Source organism: Centroberyx gerrardi, chromosome 3 (assembly GCF_048128805.1).
Source record: "Centroberyx gerrardi isolate f3 chromosome 3, fCenGer3.hap1.cur.20231027, whole genome shotgun sequence".
In the NCBI taxonomy this organism is placed as follows: domain Eukaryota; kingdom Metazoa; phylum Chordata; class Actinopteri; order Beryciformes; family Berycidae; genus Centroberyx; species Centroberyx gerrardi.
This window is the reverse complement of record NC_135999.1, coordinates 19427759-19450523: the sequence shown is the minus strand read 5'-3', so window position 1 is coordinate 19450523 and position 22765 is coordinate 19427759. Positions and strand designations below refer to the sequence as shown.

General features: G+C 43.9%; 1 protein-coding gene across 1 annotated transcript; it reads left to right on the top strand.

Annotated features, from left to right (window-relative positions):
- On the top strand, window positions 1-21814 carry jupa (junction plakoglobin a). Its single transcript, XM_071915275.1, has 16 exons — window positions 1-142; window positions 11109-11158; window positions 11614-11781; window positions 12340-12593; window positions 13427-13665; window positions 14574-14775; window positions 15303-15447; window positions 15635-15738; window positions 15887-16225; window positions 16834-16986; window positions 17105-17224; window positions 17339-17489; window positions 18060-18181; window positions 18481-18520; window positions 20335-20473; window positions 20712-21814. The coding sequence occupies exons 2-15, from the start codon at window positions 11146-11148 to the stop codon at window positions 20469-20471; spliced, it is 2187 nt and encodes a 728-aa protein (XP_071771376.1). The 5' UTR covers window positions 1-142; window positions 11109-11145; the 3' UTR covers window positions 20472-20473; window positions 20712-21814.
- The last annotated feature ends 951 nt before the right edge of the window (window positions 21815-22765 follow it).

Sequence of the window (22765 nt, the reverse complement as noted above, 5' to 3'; positions counted from 1 at the left end):
TTTTTGTTCAGAGGACCGTCGGGCAGCAGCAGAGGAGAGAGTGTGGCGTGGAGTGAAGTGAAGAGTAGAAGTGAAGTGAAGTGTCCCACCGAGAACAACACTTACCTGGAATAATCTGAAACGCTGCTTCGTGTTTCGACAGGTGAGATTCACTTATCGCATGTGTGGTTTTATTGTCTTTTAAGTGTTCATATTCTGGTCACTGACGAATTGTAGTTTCTCCCCCACTTTGGGCAGTACTTTGTGTACCTATACATTTTTTTCGTTTTGTCTATTGTGTATTCGTTTTTTATCTCGCTCTCTAAATATCTATGTGTAGGCTATCTGGGCAACGTTTGGTAACATTTGTAATGTCTCCTACTTACCTGGATGCAAATCTAGAATTGTCTTTGGGATTCATTTCCGCATGCCTCAGGCTGAGCCAGCCACAGTGAAGGTCCATTACAGCCTGCTGTTCCTCCAGCAGCAATAAAAGTTTGCGTTGGTTTTTCTTAATTTACTGAATAGCCTATCTATTTCTGACAGTCTCAAATGTCAAAACGCTCTTTCTGCCAAATAGTTAACGACGTTTGGCCCAAGTATCGATCGACTTGGCGTCACGTAATATCAATAGAGAGTCCCACAGTGTCATTAGTGGCGTCAAGTTAAGCGCGTGTGTGTGCGCGTGCTTGCGCGCGAGAGAGACAAACAGGGACACAGAGAGAGACTGAGGGAAGTGTTTCGGACTGCGTATCAGTGATCGTATGATGCCACATACATTATTATGGACATCTATATAGCGGGTAACGACAATGCAATTTATTCTTTATTTATCCTTTATTTTTTTCTTGTTTACTTTACTGTAGTGGGTTTATACAGATGAGCTTTCTCGACCCCCTGCTGCTTTGCCATGACAGCACTGGTGAACAAATTGTGCTTGGGGTGGGAGTGACTTCTTGTTCACACATCTATAATGTATGACAATGAATAATGAATAATAATGAACACAGTGGCAACATTTGATACATGCGTGAGTTGGTATTACTAGACCCCCCCCCATCCATTCCCACATGTTCATTCGTGCCAGACAGTAGTGATGTTTCCAGGTGTTGCTGAATCTTCCATGATGTCATTACCTTTGCAAAGCCTCCTGACTTCATCTTGACCCATAAAGACACCACACAACGTTTCGTCACAGAAAATTTCTCAATCCTTCTTAGTGTCTGCAGGAACACAAATTTCTCTCATTTGATTTCATGAGTAAATCCACTAAAATCAACATCCAGCTGAGATGACTTTTATCTTATCCGCTTTTCTTATGCGATTAAGTCATTTGATGCTCCAGGGCCAACTTTAATATCTGTGAAAGTCAAATTTGACACGGGTCAGCGTGGAATTAGAGTTTAAACAGCTGTTTTTCAAAACTGAGCCTCTCTCTCTTGGTGATTCGCGCAGAGGGCCCGGCACATTAAACACTAAATCACATCAAATTGCTTTTTTTCCCCCACATTACCAGCAGGTTATACCATCACAAAGCACCGAGAACAACGGCAAACAAGTTTTTGGCGTCCAACTGTGTTCTAGACCAGTGTGTCCAGCTGAGGTTACTGAATGTGTGTCAGGTTGAATTGAGCAGGGTTGCCAGTACTTTCTGCCAGTCGGGCCTCCACCGAGCTCGCCCTGGGCCTGTGCCATGAAGTACTGCAGCGGCAGACAGCACCCTGGTTGGAAAGCTGTTCCTGTCTGCCCCGGGGGGAAGGAGGGGTTGCGTGGTGGGGTGGTTGGGGGGGTTTTGACTTTACTGTAGATTCGTGGCTACAGCTGTGGTGGCATTGGCGATAATCCCCCACCCCTCCCGCTTAATTCCCTGATATTGTCCTACATTAGCAGAGCAAGAGGCCAGGAGATCCTTCAGTTTATAAATAGGTCTACACTTTGCAAAGGGGGATTACTGTATAGCGTATCTCCTGGCTTCTTTGTTTAACTCGAAGGGTTTCTCTGACTGTGGGTTCGCCGTCTTGCCTGTCCCTGTTCTCTGCCTCTGTGTCTCTCCAGTGGTGCCTGACTGAGCACTTTCCCGGGGCTCGGTTACAGCCGCTCAGGGCGCGCGACACGAGCGACCTGCTCTGTCTGCATATCACCACGGCTCTGTGTGTTAGTGTTCACATGGAGACGGGGACGCGGGCAGATAGGGTTTCTGGTCAGCCGTGATAGGGGGCTTTGTAGTTGAAGTCAAAGGGAAGATGGTGTGATGGCTTCATAATCTCCCAGAGGTTAACTTCCAGAGGCTTAAGAGCAGATCTTCATCAGACAATGCCGTTATCAATCCAAAGCAGATTTATTTGTCCCTGCTTGTTCCCAGACGCCCAACTCTCCATTCTTTATCTCCGAGCAAAGAACATCACAGCAAGAAATCACCATCGTTAATGTGTTATCCATAGACAAGGTGACTTTTTAAAGTGGACAGCTTTACACGCTGCCTCCGCAGGCCACAACACATAAAAGAAAACCAGGCAGGTGTAGCAAAACAGTAGACTTTCAGTGAAATGGTTCTTTCAATCCAAGCAAAGCCAACCAAAGGATTTTGGTCCTTTTCAGTATTAATACATGAATAATTAAATAATAGGACAGGCAAAATTGTCCTAAAAGAGATTTGTGCTTTCTGTGAAAAGCCTCTGGCATGTCCAGAGCACAGTGGTGTAATGCTGAAGAGTTGGCACTGCTGAACCCTAACCATCACTAAAATTAATTATTTACTGTAGGCAGTTCTCTAAGTTGGATCAAAAGAGGACAAGAAGATGTCCCTTACTTAAAATGTCAAAGGCCTAATGGCTGTTTTTCCCCATCACTCGCACTTTTAGGACGTCGGAGGCCCGCCAACTTACTCTTTTCAAGTCAACTCCTATCAAAGCTCTGTCCAAAACACACAGCGCATCAGCTGACAGCAAGCTGGAAATAGCTGAATCCTACTGTTTCTTCATGAATATATTACCATTGATAATTTTTTCATTACTGACACAGTTCCGCATGCCCAAGTAGGGATGGGGAGTGAGTGAACTAGATTCCTGCACTGACTCAAAAGGCAAAGTTTTCACAGTTGGATGATTTGGCTGAGTTGTATTTCTCAGCACAGTGACTCTGATGAGTCCTGCGGTGCTTTTCTCCTCCTCTACCTCCTACTCAGCCATCCCTTAATTACACTCCAATGAGAGATTGAGGGAAGGGAGGAGAGCGAGGGTGCGGTTGACATAGAATGCAAATCACCGGGGAGTCTTGACTTGTCAGATACACTACCTATTAGCAGAGGATCATCGTCTCACAGAGAAGTGAATAGCCTATTGCATGTATGAAACAAGTGACGTGACTGCTGATTCATCAGAATAAGTAAATCTTACCTGCCTTGCTCTTTTTTGTATTTGAAATAGTTTGAATCATTTTTTTACTACTTCCATTTTTCACTACTTCCCTTTATTTTAGTCACGGCTTACATGGTATGGAAGAGCAAACTCTGGATGTATTTTTCCATTATTCTACTCTGCCCTCTTTAGATGTCTGGCAGGCTCTTTCAACTTGTCAGCTGAACTTGTTCCTGGGGTGCGCTGTATTCTTTAGCGTCCCCTCAGACTTTTGCCCTGCTCTCCCAAGCCGCCCCCCCTCCCCCTCCCCTCTACGCCTCCAATCTCCCTGAAAAATTCATCATCTGTCACATCGGCTCAGCGCTCACCAGCACACCCATGCGTGGCGGTGCAAGCTAAGACTCCCTGTCAGGCCTGAAACGGGGCTTTTGGGTATGCCGACCCAAACTTGGCCAGAGAAACAAGACAGAGCCATCTTGGTGTGCAGCAGCTTTTCGGTTGCATCCAGTGGAGACACTTGAGACCCGGTTTCCTTTTCACTGTGACAGCAGTCAATGGGACAATGCTGCTACTCTTTCCTCTCCACCCCAAACAAAGTAACTGGGACACAGAAGCTCTCTGTGCTATATCAGAGACTTAGTTCATCCTCTTCCTTCCTACCGTCAACCAAACAACATGGAGGGGGGCATCCTACTTAGGACCCAGCACAAAATCAGTGCGTTAAAAACATCCTCTGTGCCCAAAAACAGAGTAGCTGGGCAAATATTGCACCTCAATGGACTTGATTAAAAAAAAATTGCTGGAATGGAATGCAGTTTAGCTCTTTGATTTCCACTTCTTCCTTTTATGTTGGACATAGTTGTCATGATATGGAAGGACAAACTTCTTCATTTATAGACATACTTCTGTTTTTCTACTCTTTCCTCTCTGCATGTCTGATAGTCAATATGTGATGGAACATTTCGTGAACCGTATTTCTCTACACGCCTTGCAAATTACGGCTTATTGCTACACAGGGTACACCCCTTTTTACTCATTCCCTCCTTCTTTATCTGCTTTCCAGCTTCATGTAATCTGATCCCGTTCTGCACTCAGGCACCTCCTCCGAGACAACTCACATTTCCTTTGATTCACAGCGAGAGCCTACGGGGAGTAAACAACTACCCACCAGTTTCCAGCAACCATACTGTATCCACTGGCCTAATTCGACTCATTAAAGTAGTTGCAGTGCATCAACAGACCGATCTTGAGCCAGTATACATTCCAGTGCTTATTTTATTTATTGGCATGGGGACTGTGGTTGACATGGTCTGTGTTGGTGGGAGCGTTATCAGATATGTGTTAATGGCAGGTGGAGCATACTGTATCCACCACATAAAGGCAAATTCAGTTTGTGTCTTGCACAAGTGCGCACCAGCAGTATCCCATTCTCTATTTCTACAATGTCTCTCTGTTATGGGCTCTTGGCATGCCGATGTTGCTATGGTCTGGATTTTATCAACTGCCTGTTAGAGTGAAATGATGAATGTTCTCCCAAAGAGTGAGCACATTTGCAGAGATACCGAGCCATGTTCTTTCCATTCCTTCCTCTGAACTCGGCCCCCGACCTGCGATAGCCTAGTTTGTCAGGATTGTGTTGCCTGTAGAGAATACAGTAAGAGTGCAGCCAGTACAGTAAGTGGGAACAGTTGCACAATTACAGCAGCAAACTTCTCCTCCCTGACCCCGCAGCAGCCGTCCCGAGCCTGAGTCAGACCATGATGACCACCGCTTCCTGTCACCCACCACAATAGATCCATTAGCTGTGCACCACTTCACATCCTCCCATATTGATTTATACCAAACAGCTATCCAATTAGCCCCCACTGCCTACATAACAGTGCCATAACAGTTATGTTACTCTGGGATGAGTGGGGGACATGGAATGAAAAAGGGAAGTGGTGATTTGGGGAGGAGGAGGAGGAGGAGGAGGGGTGGGGGGGTTAAGCTCTCCCAGTGGGACAGCTGGACCCCGACCCCGTGCCAGAGAGAAAGGGATGGAGAGAGAGAACAATGTCAAGGGAATGCTTACTAACCACAGAGGCTCAGCTGGCTACACATCCACTCAAAGCCATTTAGTGTATCAGGAGGGTTGGGTTGTGTGAGTGCAGGGTGTTGTGTTAAAGTCATCTGGGAAAACAGTGTATATTAAGAGGAGTGGGTGTTGCATGTCAGGGGGCATATGTGTGTGTGTGCGTGTGGCTAGCCTATATGTCAAATTGATGATCTGGTGCTGCGCAGATGGTGCATGAAGCTTTACAGATGTGTGGTAACGGGACATAATCTGCTTTAGTTGCCCGTATACATCTGCCTCTGTCTGTCTAAACATGACATTAGAGGCCTAATAGAAACCATGATTCCTATAAATGGAGTCGAAGTTTCTAAAATGACAAAGCAGTATTGTTCTCATGTACTAGTAATAATGTTGTAACCCTCAAAATGATGAGAAAGGCAAATTAACAAGATATGTAAAAAAAAAAACTTTGCTGTGAAAGTGTTTTTAAGAAGTGAGTTTATTTATTTGTGTATTTATTTTGAACATGTAACAACAACAAAAAAGAAAAAAAAGAAAAGAAAATCCATCGAATAGGCAAAAAAAAGAAACAACAAAACTGAAAACATACGGTAAATTCTTGACAAACAAAAAAGTAGTCAATATTACATGTTCGAAAAGGAGTAGGAAGAAGTAAAAACTTATGCTTGTCTTACCCCTTTGTCCATATAGAGTATATTAATACATATTATTTTGTACATTTCATATTCCTATTTCGTACTGTAGCTAAAACATCACATTGTCAGCTTAAACTCCCCAGGCAGTGACGTGCCAAAGCCTAGGAGAGCGGACAGCAAAAGGCCCGGTGATAACTGTTATTTACACCCATGCCTTTTCGGTAGGATCCAGCTTGGAATAGAGCCAGAGTTCATCACCGACCCCCCTGGGCCTCTTCCCTGACCTGATTCATTCCTGCTGCGATAGAAGAGCTTAGGCTAGCCAAGTCAAAATTTGGTCAGCTGGAGTGTTGGTGATAAATAAGTGTATATCAGTGTGAGAGTAACTGAATAGTTGCTATTTTTAGTTATTGGGAGGACTTGGTGAAGAGAGTAAAATGTACTCATGCTGCTGTTTAACCCCTCTGGCCATTAGGCGTGTTCAGCGGGGGGGGGGGACCTCACCCAACACTCCCGTACACCAACACACTGCACCACCACGCCCTTGTTGAGGTCCTGTCACTGCTGTGGAGACACTCCCTGTCTGACATGCCTGTGTGTGTGTGTGTGTGTGTGTGTGTGTGTGTGTGTGTGTGTGCGTGTGCGTGTGTGTGTGTGTGGAGGCGGGACAAGCATAGTTTGTTAGTTTGTTCTCACCATCAACTGAGTTACTCATCCACTGTCGCAATGGCTGTCTCCTCATATTGTCTAAGTTTCAGTTATTGTGAGAAAGGGAAAGAGTGTAATCAAAAAGCTTTGGAGAGCTTTAGGTATCAGGTGTGTGTGTGTGTGTGTGTGTGTGTATGCACGTGTGTAAGTAGAAGACAGAAAGGGAGAGCGAAAAAGTATGCGCATTTTGTTTTTCAGCAAAGGATTTATGGACGGACGCAGGACAGATTGAATATGCCAAGTTAGTGTGGAATGTCACACCAGCATTACAGCACTGGGTGCTAAACAGTATTCATCTCTCTCTCCTTTTCTGTTCAAACTCGTTCACTGGCAGGTTGCACTGACACACATTCCTGCTTTCACTGTGCCTGTTTTTTTTTTTTTTTTTTTTTTTTTGAAGCCCCCTAAGTCAGCAATCATCCACAGTGGCAAGTTGCTCAACAGGATAGTGGAAGATGGTGGTGTGTGTGGGTTGGCCGGGGTGTGTGTGCGTTTTCTTGAGAAAAAGTATGGCTCACATGTTGGTGGTGAATGTTTTTGCGGATGGTGGCGGTGGCGGCAGTAAAGGGAGATGACAGAGCAAGGTACAGTGAGAGTGAAAGGATGTATCACTCATTAACTGGAAGAGAGCAAAGTCCACTGAAAAGCATACAATACAACCAACAGCTTTTCCGTCACGGCTGAACAATGTGGGAGGGATTGGCATAGCCTTGATACTCGTTCATTTATGACCGAGAAAGACGTTACACAACCCTAGATGTTTTCTCTTTACTATCCAACAACAATGGTTACAGGGAATTTTTTCTGGTGACAAGATGCTCAGCTGTAATTTTGATTTATGCTGTATACAATTAAAAGTGGCAGTCATTTTCTTTGGCTCTCTATGTGACTGACGCCTACTTCGAACATTCCCGTCTCTTATCTGCTGTCCGCTATCACCAGCCCCCCAGCGCTGGAACCATCTCCACAGCCTGGCACAGAGGTCAGGGCACAGTCAGCTGGTCAGAATTAGAAAAACATGTCGCCTCTCTTACAAGCGAGGGAGTGTAGGAGAGTGTGTGTGTGTGTGTGAGAGAGAGAGAGAGAGAGAGAGAGAGAGAGAGAGATACACTGAGCAAGCAGATGGGTGAGTGTATGACATGGTGAGTGCATATGAGGAAAGAGAGGCTGAGAACCAAGATGGAGCAACACTTATCAGCAACGAGTGAGCATTGCTCCAGACATCAGATAAAGCCTCCACAGCACGGTGCGTGAGCTGAGCGAGAGCTTCTGTTACCTAGGCGATGTGCGGGGCGTGTCACAGCACTGCAACAGTTGGCTGAACCCGCTGCCTCGCCCAGGAAAACAAAGACTACACAAACACTGTCGCTGATTTAACTGAAAACAGGAAAGTTCCGCCACTGTAGACCTGCAGTGCTTGCTGTAGTTGTGTGTTTAAAAAGAAAAACCTTTATGAATTCTGGTTTTGTACTCAGTGTGTTTTACAAAATCCATTGGTTTACAGTGAAACAATAAAACGATTTTAGTTAAAATGGTTTTGGGAAACCCAGTCCACAAAGCTGGTGTGTGACAGTTTTATAAATTCCTTCCCCTCGCCAAATTTATAGATAGCTAGTAGTGGCTTAAGATCTTATGATTGACACCTTGCCATTACTCCTTGCTTGTGGGTAAAAAGGGGCCACACCTTATACAAGTAAGAGAGGTAGGAAAACACTGTAAGTAGTTTCTGCCTGTGGCATGGTGAGTCAGTGTATTACCTGTAAGCTAGCATGTAACTGCATGCACAGACAGTCCTTTTGGCCAAACCCCATGAGACCCCGAGGCAGACTGACTACAGCTTGTGACTCACTGAGCTGCTGTTCGCTATGAAGGTGAGAGTGAGTTATAGGGACACATTGGGATCTTACAACACCCTCAAGTTGAGATGAATATATTTTGAACACGCAAACATAAATATACATACACATGCAGCCCCAGAGAAATGTGTGGGGACTTGCCAGTGGCTCGCTAGTCCACCAAAGTGCTACAGAGATAAGCACATATTTAGGATGGGCACTGGCTAGTGAGGAACATGCAATACACACTTTTTGCTGGCACGCACACACACCATTGTCAGTGCCTTTTCCATACCAATTGTAATCGAATACAAAGACCCCTGCAGGGGCTACAGTGGTATACACACACACGCCAGCACGCACGCAGCAAGATGCCGGGGGGGAAAAAAAACATGGGCTGTCCTGGCTGAGGGAGTGAAACATAAGAACACACACATCCGTATGCAAAGCTGCAGGGCGAAAAGACAAGGGAGTGGTACTTTCACTAAAACATCACATAACAGGTCTAATGCATGGCAGATACAGCAGTTCCACTTTGTACACATTCCTTTTCGCCGTACTCATTGATCAACTGTGATTTCTTGCTGCATTGTGAGGTCAGAGCATGTGATTATACGCATTTGTTCAGTGAAGTAGAATGTGAAGAAAGGCGAAGGTGGCAATTTAAGCCTGCATAGCTCATTTTGTGCCAACATGCCAGCTAGACCTCCTGGCTCTTAGCCCCAACTTGTTTTATTAGGACGAGTTGACTACAAGTTGGAAGATAAGCTTACTTCCCTTTGCATGATATGTGCCGTTGTAAGTTGTAAGCTACGACCAGCCACCATATAAAAGAGCTTAAAGGAGGGAAATACTTCTCCCTATTTTGTCTGTTGAAGGTGTTTGTTTGTTTTTGACTTTGCAACCTCCTGTACATCTTCAGTGTCTCTATAAATCAGTGTAGTACTCACACACTCTCACTTGCATTCACACACACAAGCACCATGCCAGTAATGTGCCCAGCAAAGAATCCCGTCAGTAACACTCCCCAACATTGCAAACATCTGAAAACACTGCTAGCCAGTACAGTGGACACATTGTTATCAGTCATATGTCACACGCAGTGGCACACAGCTGTAATGAATGCAGATTTTTCTGTGATGAGGAGAAAGAGGATTTCTGTGATGGATAACACTCAAGCTACTGAAATGTGGAGATGTGGGACATTCTCCAACTCCTGACAGCAGGAGGTTATTTTGGGTCTGGGCTGGACTCTCATTACAAGGATAATGTATTTTTTATGTTTTTGATTCAGTCTTCATTTATCCAGATTAGTGTAGGGTCCCTTGTACAAAGGAAGCCTGGCAAAGACAGCAACATCACATTTAGTTACAGACAGAGAAACAATACCGTTTCATAAGTAATAGATTTAATATTTGACATACAAATCCCATGTTATTCTTACTTTAATAGCAGTTAATAACTGTGCTCCCTCTTCGTAAGATGTTTAATAATGGAAAAAGATGTTGAACAACTGTCTAAGATAACTCTAAGATAAGAATCACATAGGGCCTATATGTCAAAATCTCTGGGATTCACCCTTACAGCCTGGCTTCGGACATTTTTACACAAAGGTGCATGCATTTACTGGTGACGTACATGAAAATGAAAGCAAAGAGGTGGAGGAGCAGGCAGGCCAGTGTAAAAAAAAAAATATATATTATTTCAGTTAGAACAGGATAAAATGCCACTGTAAGGATGGAAAACCTGAATCTGGAGAGAGGGAGGATTCAGTGAGGAAACGAGAGAACAAGTTGAAAAGAAAGTAGGTGTAGAACAAACGTGCACCAACAAGTAGCATGGCAGTTACACAATCTAGCACACTGTTGAAACACAAATACAGATTGTAAAAAGATGGCCCAGGATACCAGATTACTTGAGACCCAGCAAGCAAATCAGTGTTAGTATTTGAAATAAACCAATCAAAAGCTGAAGCCAGGTTGCAGGGATTTTGTTTTGGGTGAGGCTTGAGCGTGATAGGAGTGTGAGAGCGAGTGCGCTCACTGTCTCCAACACAGAGACTCGCCTACTGGAGTCGAAACCTGCCGAGCAGGTTCCTGGTTGCCATGCGTCAGCAGCAGGCGTCCCGCTCCCACGGCTGTATGGGCGGAGGCTGGGGTGAAAGGTCAAATGGGCCGAGTGGCTGACATTCCTGCCTTACAGCTGTCTCTCCTCCCAGCACAGGCTCCGCCCCCACCAGCCACTGCTGCTGCTCTGTGTGTGTTGTCATTTTTAGGTCAGGGTGCATATGGGGGGGGGGGGGTCATCTCCTGAGCTACCATACCTAGGAGGATCAGAAGCTGAATGATAATCCTGTCTATCTAAGGGAGCAGAGAAAGTCACTGCCAAACCTTGTGTGAATGTTTGTTTGTGAAAAGACATTGTCACGTGTCCAGTAATATCTGAGTAGTATGATAATCATTTATATGAGAGGAAATGTTGCAATTCCTAATGTGTGTTTGTTTTGCTTTGTGCTTTGTAGGTTTGCTCCGTTGTTGTTTTGATCCCGGGAGGCGAGGATGGCAATGCAAAGTATGTGATACTCTTTTTCTTTTTTTAACATAATTTAACTTCCTCTTCCATTTCTCTAATCTGTTTCATTTTTATGCTTTATGCTATTCTTCTTTGTCTCATGTTCCCTGTCAGTGAAGTTTAATAATATTCTGTTGAATTTATGTTGATTTTTATACTACTATTATACTAGTTTTCATATACTGGAGTCTGTCGAAAAGCCCATGCCTTGATCATGACCTTTTCTACTTCCAGCTATTGTTTTCATGTAGGTCCAAATCCTTAATCCAAATTCTAACAAAAGATTGCAGCTTTATGTTTGTATTGCACTGGAATAAAGACAAATCTCAAGGTCTTGCCCATAATTAACATGCTCGACAAACTCCAGATTGAATCCCTCTCGCTCCCTGTCCATGTGGTTGTGGTCTCAAACCTGCTATTAAATGACCCACAATGCCTCTCTCCCTGCTTCCTAGTGGGTGAGCCTGAGGGCATGACGAAGGTGGCAGAGTGGCAGCATACGTACTATGGCACAGACTCTGGCATCCAGTCTGGGGCCACCACAGTCAGAGATGATGACGGCACAGAGTACAGCACCTCCAAGCACTACACTGTCACCACCACCATGACAAGTGAAGAGCCTGGTAAGACGCGCATACAGACAGCAGGAAAGACATTGTGTGACTTAAGCATGTCATGGCAGGATCAAAACAGTGCCAGAATATATAATCAGTAGCGATGGGACGATATATTGAAAATCAATAGATCGCAATACAAAAATATGACAGTGTGTATCGTGGGGCAGCTTGCGCATCACAATTTCACAAGCTCTCGATTGAAATTATATTATTTGCACTTTGTAAAGACATTTTTAAATTGCTGTTTACATTCTAGCAAGCCAATGCCATCGCTAGAAAGATTTGTGGCTCAGAAATAAACATAATTCTGCACAGCCATACTTTTTTGTCATCAAACTTTTATTTATTACATCGTATCGTGGTTGTATAGAATCGTGAACCCCATATCGCATATGGAATCGTATCCTGACATAAGCATATCGTCCCATGCCTAATAATCAGTATACGTTTGCCATAATCCCAGGTGTTGTCTCCATCATCATCATAATCAGTCAATCAAACACAGACCATTAGAAAACACTGTCTTAACTACTCTCCCCCTCCCCTCTGCCGTCCGTCTCACAGACTTGGAGTCCCAGTACACCATGACCAGGACCCAGCGGGTGCGGGCGGCCATGTTCCCAGAGACGCTGGGGGAGGGAACGGCCATCCTGTCTACTCAGACAGACCCGTCCCAGATGACCAACGTCCAGCGGCTGGCCGAGCCGTCCCAGCTGCTCAAGACGGCCATCATCCATCTGATCAACTACCAGGATGACGCCGAGCTCGCCACACGTGCCGTGCCAGAGCTCACCAAGCTGCTCAACGATGAGGACCAGGTGATGAACGCAAAACCATATACATATACAGGGTTGGAAATTAACACCAACCAAGTGCCAGATGTTGATAAAATTAGTCTTTGTGGGATAAATTAATAAGGGTCTCCAGCCACACTGGCCGGTAACTTTATGAGTCGATAACGAGTCTCAGTTGCCTCAGTTATATTCTGATGTTCTGGGTTCTGTTGAATTTCATGATTAATTATAAACTTGATCCATTGTATAAGTGAGTGAGCAAGTTTTTATTAACACAGTACCTCATTCTATACATGAAATAGTATTGAAAACAAATACGGTGATAAAAATGTATTTTAATTATTTTGGCCAGTAAAAATTATTTTTGGCAGGTGTGTTTTTTTAGTTTAGCCCTTGGCAGGTGAGCCAAAAAGTTATATTTCGAACACTGTATAGACATACGTTCAACCTTCACACACACACACACACACATACACATACACACACAAAGTAGGGCTCAGTCTTTAGTCTTTGCACATCCCTGTTTAGTCTGCATAAGCCTACATGTCAACCTGCAAGTCTCCATGTTTGCCTCGGCCTCAATCTGTCTACTACAGTGATTCACCTGAAATATCCTGCAAACTATTGTGCATTGACTCCTGCAGTCAAGTCTCTCTACAAAGTAACTTTTACCTGACATTTTCTCTAATACCCACTGCCAACCAACCTTGATCTCCAATCTTCCCAAAAGCCTAATAGTTCTGCTCTTTGTCCATTGAGTCTAAACGTGACATGTAATACTTCCCTATAAAGTCTAATATGTCTATACCACCCATTCTACCTATTAACTCTTCTCTGCCCTCTCCATCTCCCATTAGGTGGTGGTCAACAAGGCAGCGCTGATTGTCAACCAGCTGACCCGTAAGGAGGCTTCACGGCGTGTGCTCATGCAGTCACCTCAGATGGTGGCGGCCGTAGTGCGGGCCATGCAGAACACAGGCGACATGGAGACGGCCCGTGCCACAGCCAGCATCCTCCACAACCTGTCCCACCAGAGGGAGGGCCTGCTGTCCATCTTCAAGTCCGGAGGCATCCCCGCCTTAGTCCGCATGCTCAGGTACTGCTGGATGGAGGGAGAGAGGGATGGATGAATGGATGCAATTTGTGACTTGTCGCATTTATCGCAGTTCGAATCTGGTGTTCTTTATATGTTGGAGTAATGTGCATGATGTCCAGATCAAACATGAACATGCAAGGAAAATTCCACCTACAACATTTTGACATTGGTTAAAATGACATTGGTGATGTACTTTGCATTTCTGGGTCCATTTTGTTGTTTGGTGTTGTGTTTTTCTTATTCCCATGGATAACAGGCCAAATGTAGACAACGTGATGTCACATTTAGATATTTCCAGTGCAGTTACAATGGAGTTTGATAGCAGAAAAATGTTCAACTATCTAAAACATGAATGGTAAACGCCAGTTTTAGGGTCAGAATCAAAAAGGCTTCATTCTAGAGCCGCCATTTCGCACCAACGTTCAACACTCATCCAGGGAGAAATCCCTCCACCAACAGTAGCCTCAATAGACCAGAATGCAATGCAGCCACAAGGCATGTTGTGTTTTGAATAAGAGCCGTGACTCTCACTTTTTCTCGACTGGAAAAACTTGCTCTTACTGTTTGCTATTGCTCTCTCCACCTACACCAATAACCCACAGCTGAATGCAACAAGTTCAGGCACATTCTCTTAAGTGTTGTTGAAAGGCATTCTGGTAAATGTAGGAAATCACAAACTGAAGTAGAAGTAGACTAGGCAGGTTGAGGAAAAATGGGTACAACAAAAATGTAAATTGCAACACGCACTCACAAAATAACCCCTGGAATGCATTGGACATCACAGATTGATTATATATAACAATGTAAGAGTATTTGAGGGTGGAATCTCCCTTTTTAAATGGGTGGAAATTGGAGATGCAGTCATCAGTTTGGGACACACATTTCATCCACTTCTTTCTCTCCCTCAGCTCCCCCATGGAGTCTGTGCTGTTCTATGCCATCACCACACTGCACAACCTGCTGCTGCACCAGGAGGGGGCTAAGATGGCCGTGCGTCTGGCCGACGGCCTGCAGAGGATGGTTCCCCTGCTGAAGAAGAGCAACCCCAAGTTCCTGGCCATCACCACCGACTGTCTGCAGCTGCTGTCCTATGGCAACCAGGAGAGCAAGGTGTGTGTGTAGATGTGTTCATACTAGCCTGATCATGTAATCTGAGACTGTTCCAAGCACATGTACTGTATGTGCGTGTGTTGTTTTGGGTGTGGCATGTAAATGGAGTTACTCAGGTGATGGTGCATTGATGGGATGGGTGTGGTTAAAAAGTGTAGTGACTGAGGATTAACTGGTTTAATGTGTCTGGGCAGGTCATGGCTTTTAAAGCATACACACTCTAAGCCATAAGGATTTTCTCAGAAAGAATATAAAAAAATGTTTTCTATCCCCCTTCACTGTATGTGATCAGTTTGCAAAATCAAATCAATGTTTTAAGTCATTTTATGTAATCTTATTTACTTTTCTACCATTCTTTAATGTTAAAATTTAAATTTTCACTTTTATTTCCATTGTTATAAATTGGTTTTGTTGTTGTAATCGCCTTAATTTAAACTGGTTACGTTTAATCCTATCATCTGTAAAACGAATTGTAAATCTTGTATTATTATCTACCAACACATACTCACATAACTCTTCTCTCACAGCTAATCATCCTTGCCAACGGGGGTCCTGAGGGTCTAGTCCACATCATGAGAAACTACAACTATGAGAAGCTGCTGTGGACCACCAGCCGTGTGCTCAAAGTCCTCTCTGTTTGCCCCAGCAACAAACCTGCCATTGTAGAGGCTGGTATGTAATCTATGAGTTTTGTGTTTGTGAGCGCACACCTGTGCGCACAGGCCCGTCGTACAGGTGTGTCGACTTCTTGATGCCTCCGCCAGAGCAAACGGCATCTCCTCAACCACAATGCTACGTGAAAGCACAACTAATTAGCTGTTGTTGACAGCTGAGTAATTTGACTTCTGTTTCCCTCCAGGTGGGATGCAGGCTCTGGGTAAACACCTTACAGGCTCCAGCCAGCGTCTGATGCAGAACTGTCTGTGGACGCTCAGGAACCTGTCTGATGCCGCCACCAAGCAGGTCCGTCTCCAACTTGACTGTCTTCCTCTCCTCTGTCAGCTTCTTTGGATAGATAGGCTAGATTGGGAACTTTGATTTTTCATCTCCTATAATTTGAAGCATGAAATTGAGAACTTTCTAAAATCTCTAAATCTCTCTCTGTGTCCAGGAGGGTATGGACAGCCTGCTGCAGGTGCTGGTGGGTCTGCTCAGTTCAGATGACATCAACATGCTGACTTGCTCCACCGGCATCCTCTCCAACCTCACATGCAACAACGCCCACAACAAGACCCTGGTCACCCAGAGCAACGGCGTCGAGGCGCTGATCCACGCCGTGTTGCGCGCCGGCGAGAAGGAGGACGTGACCGAGCCGGCCGTCTGTGCTCTGCGCCACCTGACTTCGCGCCACCAGCATGCTGAGGTGGCGCAGAATGCTGTGCGGCTGCATTACGGCATCCCCGCTATCGTCAAGCTGCTCAACCAGCCCTACTACTGGCCCGTCATCAAGGTACAGGGAGGGATGGATGGATGGATGGATGGATGGATGGATGGATGGAGGAATAGTAAGGGTTTAGGTTGGGGAAATGAGGGAGAGCAAGATAAGACCAGTCCTACTGAGAATGGAGTTTAGGAGAGATGGTGGAAAAGACTCTACATAGGTAAGTAGAGGAAGACCAAAAGCAGTTTCCAGGAAAACCCGGAAGTGGAAGCACGGTTAAACATAAGTAGAAGAGGGAGGAAAAAAGACAGACACTCTATGCCAGACTTTTGCTCAAAAAGGCGATGTAATGTCTGAAGAAGTGAGGGAAGAATAGATGTCGAATAGATGGAAAGAGAGTGTGGAAAATGTGAAGGGAAAGACTGGACAGATGGAGGGAGGGGATGGAAGATGGGGCAGAAGGCCAGTCTCTCAATCAGAGCATGAAATGCACATGACAGCGTTTATGTATTACAAGACCAGATTTTAGGGGGAGAAATGAGCAAAGATTCATATTGAATTAAGAGCACAAAGCCAAGTGTAAAGACTGATGAAGAGGAAAGTTTCAAGTTGTTTGCTGCCCGTGTTTTGCTGAACAATATCATGACTCTAATCCTGCCTCTTCTCCCTCTCTGAAGGCGGTGGTTGGCCTGATCCGTAACCTGGCTCTGTGCCCAGAGAACCAGGCCCCTCTGAGGGATGCGGGAGCGATCCCCCGCCTGGTCAACCTGCTGCTCAAGGCCCACCAGGACGCCCAGAAACACGGCTCATCCACCCAGCAGACATACCAGGTATGATCATTGAGGAATTACGGTGTTTGTGTGTGTGTTTTTTTTGGGGGGGGATGCTATGCAAATGAGTCATTGTAAATTATTAAATACAATTCTTCTTCTTCTTCTCCCTTCTCAGGATGGAGTGAGGATGGAGGAGATCGTGGAGGGCTGCACAGGAGCCCTGCACATCATGGCCAGAGATCCCGTCAACAGAGCCGAGATCGCCAGCCTGCAGACCATTCCTCTGTTTGTTCAGGTAATGGAGGAAACTGAGGGTCTTATACTCATCTACCTTGATAACCAGCAGCTGCACTTTAGACCCCTTATTGTCTTTTTTTGTTCACTAACTTTGCTCCCTCCTCCCCTCCAGCTTCTGTACTCTCCAGTGGACAATGTGAAGCGCGTGGCGGCGGGCGCTCTGTGCGAGCTGGCCCTGGACAAACAGTCAGCCGAGCTGATCGACAGCGAGGGAGCCTCGGCCCCGCTGATGGAGCTGCTGCACTCCAACAATGAGGGCATTGGTAGGGCGCGCAGATAATGTGCTATTACCGTACCTTAATGTAGCATGCAGTTATGTTGAGGGGATGTATTGAATTTTTCATGGTTATTTCTTCACCAGACTCTTGACTCTTGACTCTTGAACGGTCACATTGGGGGAAAGTATGGGGAAAAATGATCGTTAGCATTTTTAACATTCCTTGCTGAAATTATGGGACACAGCTAGCTGAATGTCTGTGGCTTACGCACAGATACAGACATATATTCCAGATATTACTTTGTAAAAGCTTTATAGTTGACTCTGCAGATTTACTATATTCATGATGACTAAGAAACATCTGGAAAAAAGAAAATACCCACAAGCCAGTGAAGCCGTAACGGCTTGAGCAACAGCATTATCATTATTTTTGACCCACTTGCTACAATTGAGTTATCTTAAAAAAAAACCTGGAAACTTTCAGTGCAATCTAGCCTAAAATATGGAGTAGATCTGTTTCTCTTTAAACACATACACCCACACTATAACACTTTCTTTAATGAAAGGAGTGTATTTTTGTGCAGCGTTTAACGTATCCTCCCACTCTCTCCCTCAGCCACCTATGCTGCAGCCGTCCTCTTCCGTATCTCCGAGGATAAGAACTCGGACTACAAGAAGCGTGTGTCTGTGGAGCTCACACACTCCCTGTTCAAACACGACCCCGCTGCCTGGGAGATGGTGAGTGTCTGGCACCCTCCGCTGCCAGGAGGTGGCAACTGCACAACTTAACCCTACCCCTAGCCCTAACCAAATCTATATTATTATAAAGATTTTGTTACCTCCACCTCTTTCTCTTTACTTCTAGCTCAGATATCAGTATAATTATCTAATAATAATGTTAATAATGGCGATAAAGTGCATTGTTTGAAGTAATTCGTTTAGAAGGATTTGGTTGTTTTAATAGAAGATCTTTAATAAGCTTTCTGTATGAAGTGTTGACCTTATTTTGAACATTGCCCTGTCGTGACTCTCTGCAGGCCCACAACACCGTCCCCATGGAGGCACCCTACCCAGATGGTGAGTAGCTCTGGCTGAAATGTGCCCATACGGCACATTCCTCTGCCCCTAACAGCGGGTCCAGCCACAGCAGCAGTAGAGCTGCTTTGTGCTCAGCAGGTTGTCTGCCTGCTGCGCTTCCCTCTAGCTTACAGATTACAGCTGCCAGCATTCTCTGGCAGCGTTAGCAGTTAGCTAGTAAGCAGAAACGGTTTGTTAAAGTATTATTCCAATATTGCACAGTTCTAGTGCATGTCTATGGGTTTGTGATGTGGATGTGATGTAAAATGCGCTCTGGTTCCTCAAACTGTATACATACTGTGCACTAGCTGTATATCAATACATGCTGGTATATACCGATCATCAATAAGAGTTCCCGTGCTTCTCACTCAGGATTAATTCAAGAACCCAAAAAAAGGGAAATCCATACTCTCAAAGATTTATTTTACATGTTTCTTCTTAGTCATTTTGGATAGACGATTAAAAAAACAGTGAAGCAGATGGAATAGGATTGGTGAAGAAGTATCATCTTTGACAATAGTCCATCAATCTTGCAGAGCCAGACCAGAGGTTTAACAGCCCCCTCTGTCTTTTTGCTTCTTTGATCTGAAACAGAAACGCAGCATGCAATAGCCATAGAGATAGAAAGCAACCTCAAGCAGCGCAGGCCTACTTTGCATCTCTTTTTGTCGTAATATTGCTCCTTCAAATCAGTCGCGAGTTTGGTTAAGGCCTCCTCCATCTCCTGTCTCCCTCTCCAACTCTTTCTCTTCTGCAACTCTTCTTCAGTTCTCTTTCAACTCTGCATTTCTGCTCTGCAACTCAGGGCTTCTGTTTTCTCCAGCTCATGTGTTTTTCAAATTCAACTGTACATGTCATACTTGTCAGCCATCCTCTGCTCTTCCTTGGTAAAGATCTTTGCCCAAACGTCATATTTGGCCAAGTCAAGATGTAGCAGCCTGATCCAAAAGGATATCAGAGAATACTTGAGAGCTTGAATCTGTCTTTCTCATTCACTTCAGCCTTTGCCATCTCTCTTTCCTGTTGAATCCTCTTTTCTGACTCTTTGTTCATCTCCACCTTTTTGTCTTTGCCATCCCAACTTTAAGCCTGTGTGGAATTCAGATTCTCTTGAAGAGTTTCAAGTTCTTTCTCCATTGATCTCATTCCTGCAATTTCCTTATCTGCTTTAGCATCTATCTCTTAATTTCCTTCCTTTCCTCTCTCTGGACTTTTCTCCTTTTATGGACTTGGTATTTCCCTCAGTGGCCTCGGTGTTTTCTGTCTCTTTCTACAGGGAGTAGGGTGACTCTCTAAGAGAGAAGTTAACAGCAGCCTCTCCCATCTCTTTGTTCATGGTGTTCCTAGACTGTGAAAAATGTGAAGTGATTTTCACTTTTCTTTTAATTTGGTATCGCTCATAGAGGTCGCTTAATCTAGATAACTTTTCAACTCTCTGGTAATTCTATGTGATTTTTGAAAGCACAATTAAATAAAACTTGAATTGTTAAAGCTGCTATCATGACAAGGGTCAATAATTAAATCCTCTTAAATTATTTGTTTCCTTCCACCACAATGCATCAAAGGCCTCCGAAGTTTGTATTCAGCTGAACATTAATTCAACTGTTTCAACAGCCAGTAGGGAGGAGCCAAAGAGTTTCTTTTGCTTATATCAAACTGAATTACATTGCAAGGAATGTTTATGGGCAATCCACAAAAGGAAGGTGTAGGTAGATGTGTAGATGTGTTGGTGCAGTGCGTAATAACAAGTCAAAAATGTGAATGTCTAGAAATTCCAATTCATCATCTACATTACATGTGCCTGTGTGTTGCAGAGCTGGACGCTGGTTTCCCAGCCTACGGAGGGTATCCAGTTGACATGCCCATGGACGGTATGGAGGGAGACATGATGCCCGACGAATACCAGGGCGGCATGGTCTATGACAGGCAACAGTACAGCGAGCATTATTAAAGGTCAGTACGTTCAAATGCTGACTGCACCTTCTCTCATTATCACACGCCTCAGAGCCTGGCCCATCAAGATATGCTGGTAGCACATTTAATAAAACAAGTCATAAACCAAGTCCACTGTTTCTTTTGTGCATGATAATGTTAAGACAAAGAAGACAGAGAAGTGACTTGAACATTTTGGATTCTGCTGGAAATCAGTTTTTGGAATATTGTTTCATCATGTGTAATCATTTTCTTACAGAACCAGAAGAGAGAGAGAGGGAGAGTAATGGAAAAGGAGGCAGAGGAGCTGAAATGGGATAAGATGGAAAAAGAAGAAAAGAATCATATAGTCATCAGTAGAGATTCCCTCTCCCCTCAGCCTAATGTAATATATGCAATTATCACTGACTATGGGACTCATAATCTTAACAGGGCTCATCTTTGTTTTATAGTATAATAATGCTGATGATACTGGTAATGATGACAATGATGATGCATGTAGGTTTTTTGTTAGAGAACCTTCTAAGGGTGTGTGTGCGTGTGTAAGCGTGCGTGTGTGTGTGTGTGTATACTTTTGGGTGGGTAATCTATGCCAAAGAGATTTTATTTTGTGACGATAATCATGTAGCTTCCTTTTTTTTAAAAAACAAAACGAAACAAAAAGAGAATAATAGTTGAAAACACTGCCAGAGGTGGCTCGACGTGCACGGCGCACCCGCTCACCGCTCTGTTCTTTCTTAACGCCTTTGTAACGGACACTGCTGTCTATGCTGTACTTTTAACACGATACCGTCGACCTTCTCCCCCCGCGACCCGAGAGTTGAGGGGTCAGGGGGAGTTCGTTCATGAGTAAACGCAGACTCGTTTCCTTTGTGGTTAGAGACATTAATTCAGTAGGAGAGAGAACAAATTAGGAGATGGGAAAGAACGGTGTAGGGCTGCCCCCTCTTAGCCAATCAGTTGACTCGTGGGTTCATAGTTGACTGTTGACAGTAGTTTTTTATGAATTGTTTCTCATGTTTTATAAGTTATTTACTGGAAATGGTTCACATATCTGGCATTACGAGAATATTAACGAAGATGTCTTGGTCTCTGATTAAAAACTAAATCTAAAGAAGAGATTTTTTTTATGTGACTTTATTGATGTGCAGGAGAACAGTAATGTGGGGAAAGCAATTTTACAGATTTGTTCAATAGATTGGCTGTGTAATTAGTCGATCCTAAGACTTTTAGTTGGCTAAAACGTAATTTAGTTGGGGACAGCCCTACGACTAGAGCAAACTACTGACAGGGAATTTGTCTTTCTACTTAAGAGTTTTTACTGAAATTTTGTTTAATAAAATAAAGGATATATTAAACAGATTTTGGTGTCTGTGTTTTTTGTTGATCGAGTGAAAGACTGGCAATGACTCTATTACTTAATTTTATTCCAATAACAAAAACATATATTTTTGTAGTATTTTTCCATAAAGTGACAAAGGGCTTCCAAGCAAAAACGTAGAGTTATGTTGTCAATAACCCCTTTCACCCCACCCCAATATGGAGGCTTTGTTCAGTGTCTTTGCTCTGAAATGGGGCTGGATTCTGTACTTTAATGAAAAATTGAAATAATATATGTATAAAATGCACTGTAAAAGATTGTACCTGGATTGTTCTAACTAAAGCCTTGGCACCAGTATGCCCATTAAAACACAAGGACCCAAAGGTGGCATTCTTCCATTTATTGATGCAATGATGATAGTTCAGTTGGGTTTGGAACATGAAAGGATGTATGGATGATTTTCTGCAATACAGTAAATACAACATAAATGCATGTATCCTTTAACAAAGAAAGTAATGTTTCTATTAGTATTTACTCAAAATAAGTAACTCAACCAGTAATGCATCCAAGTTCTATTAATCAACATTAGTTAAGGTAGGGAGGTAAACTCTGACAGAGCTGCACCAAACGCACTGCATTCACACTGGACAATGGTAAGATGTTGTGTATTTGGGTGTACCTGAAGACTTGATGGTCCGCCTTCCAAGCCAGGGATAGGTGGTAAGGCCTGTCTGTCAGGCTTGTGATTTCTAACATGCACATTGTTTTTGTTTTTTTTGTCAAGAGCAAACCCTCAAATCAGATTCTCAATAAGTACCATGCAATGTGATTAGAAAATCTCTTTCACTTACACAAAATCACCTTCAATCACTGAAAATCAAATAGTGCATATGGGCAAAATGATGAAAATACATTACACAAATTTATGGTGGCTCTTTAAAAAGGGGGGTTAACCTTCATCCAAAATTGTATTTCTTAGAAAATAATCCTGG

What these genes read in the sequence shown, in the direction of transcription:
- jupa (XM_071915275.1), top strand. An exon ending in CTGATGCCGCCACCAAGCAG is followed by an intron (nt 15,739 to 15,886) that starts GTCCGTCTCCAA and finishes CTCTGTGTCCAG; the next exon opens with GAGGGTATGGACAGCCTGCT. An exon ending in GGAGGCACCCTACCCAGATG is followed by an intron (nt 18,521 to 20,334) that starts GTGAGTAGCTCT and finishes TGTGTGTTGCAG; the next exon opens with AGCTGGACGCTGGTTTCCCA.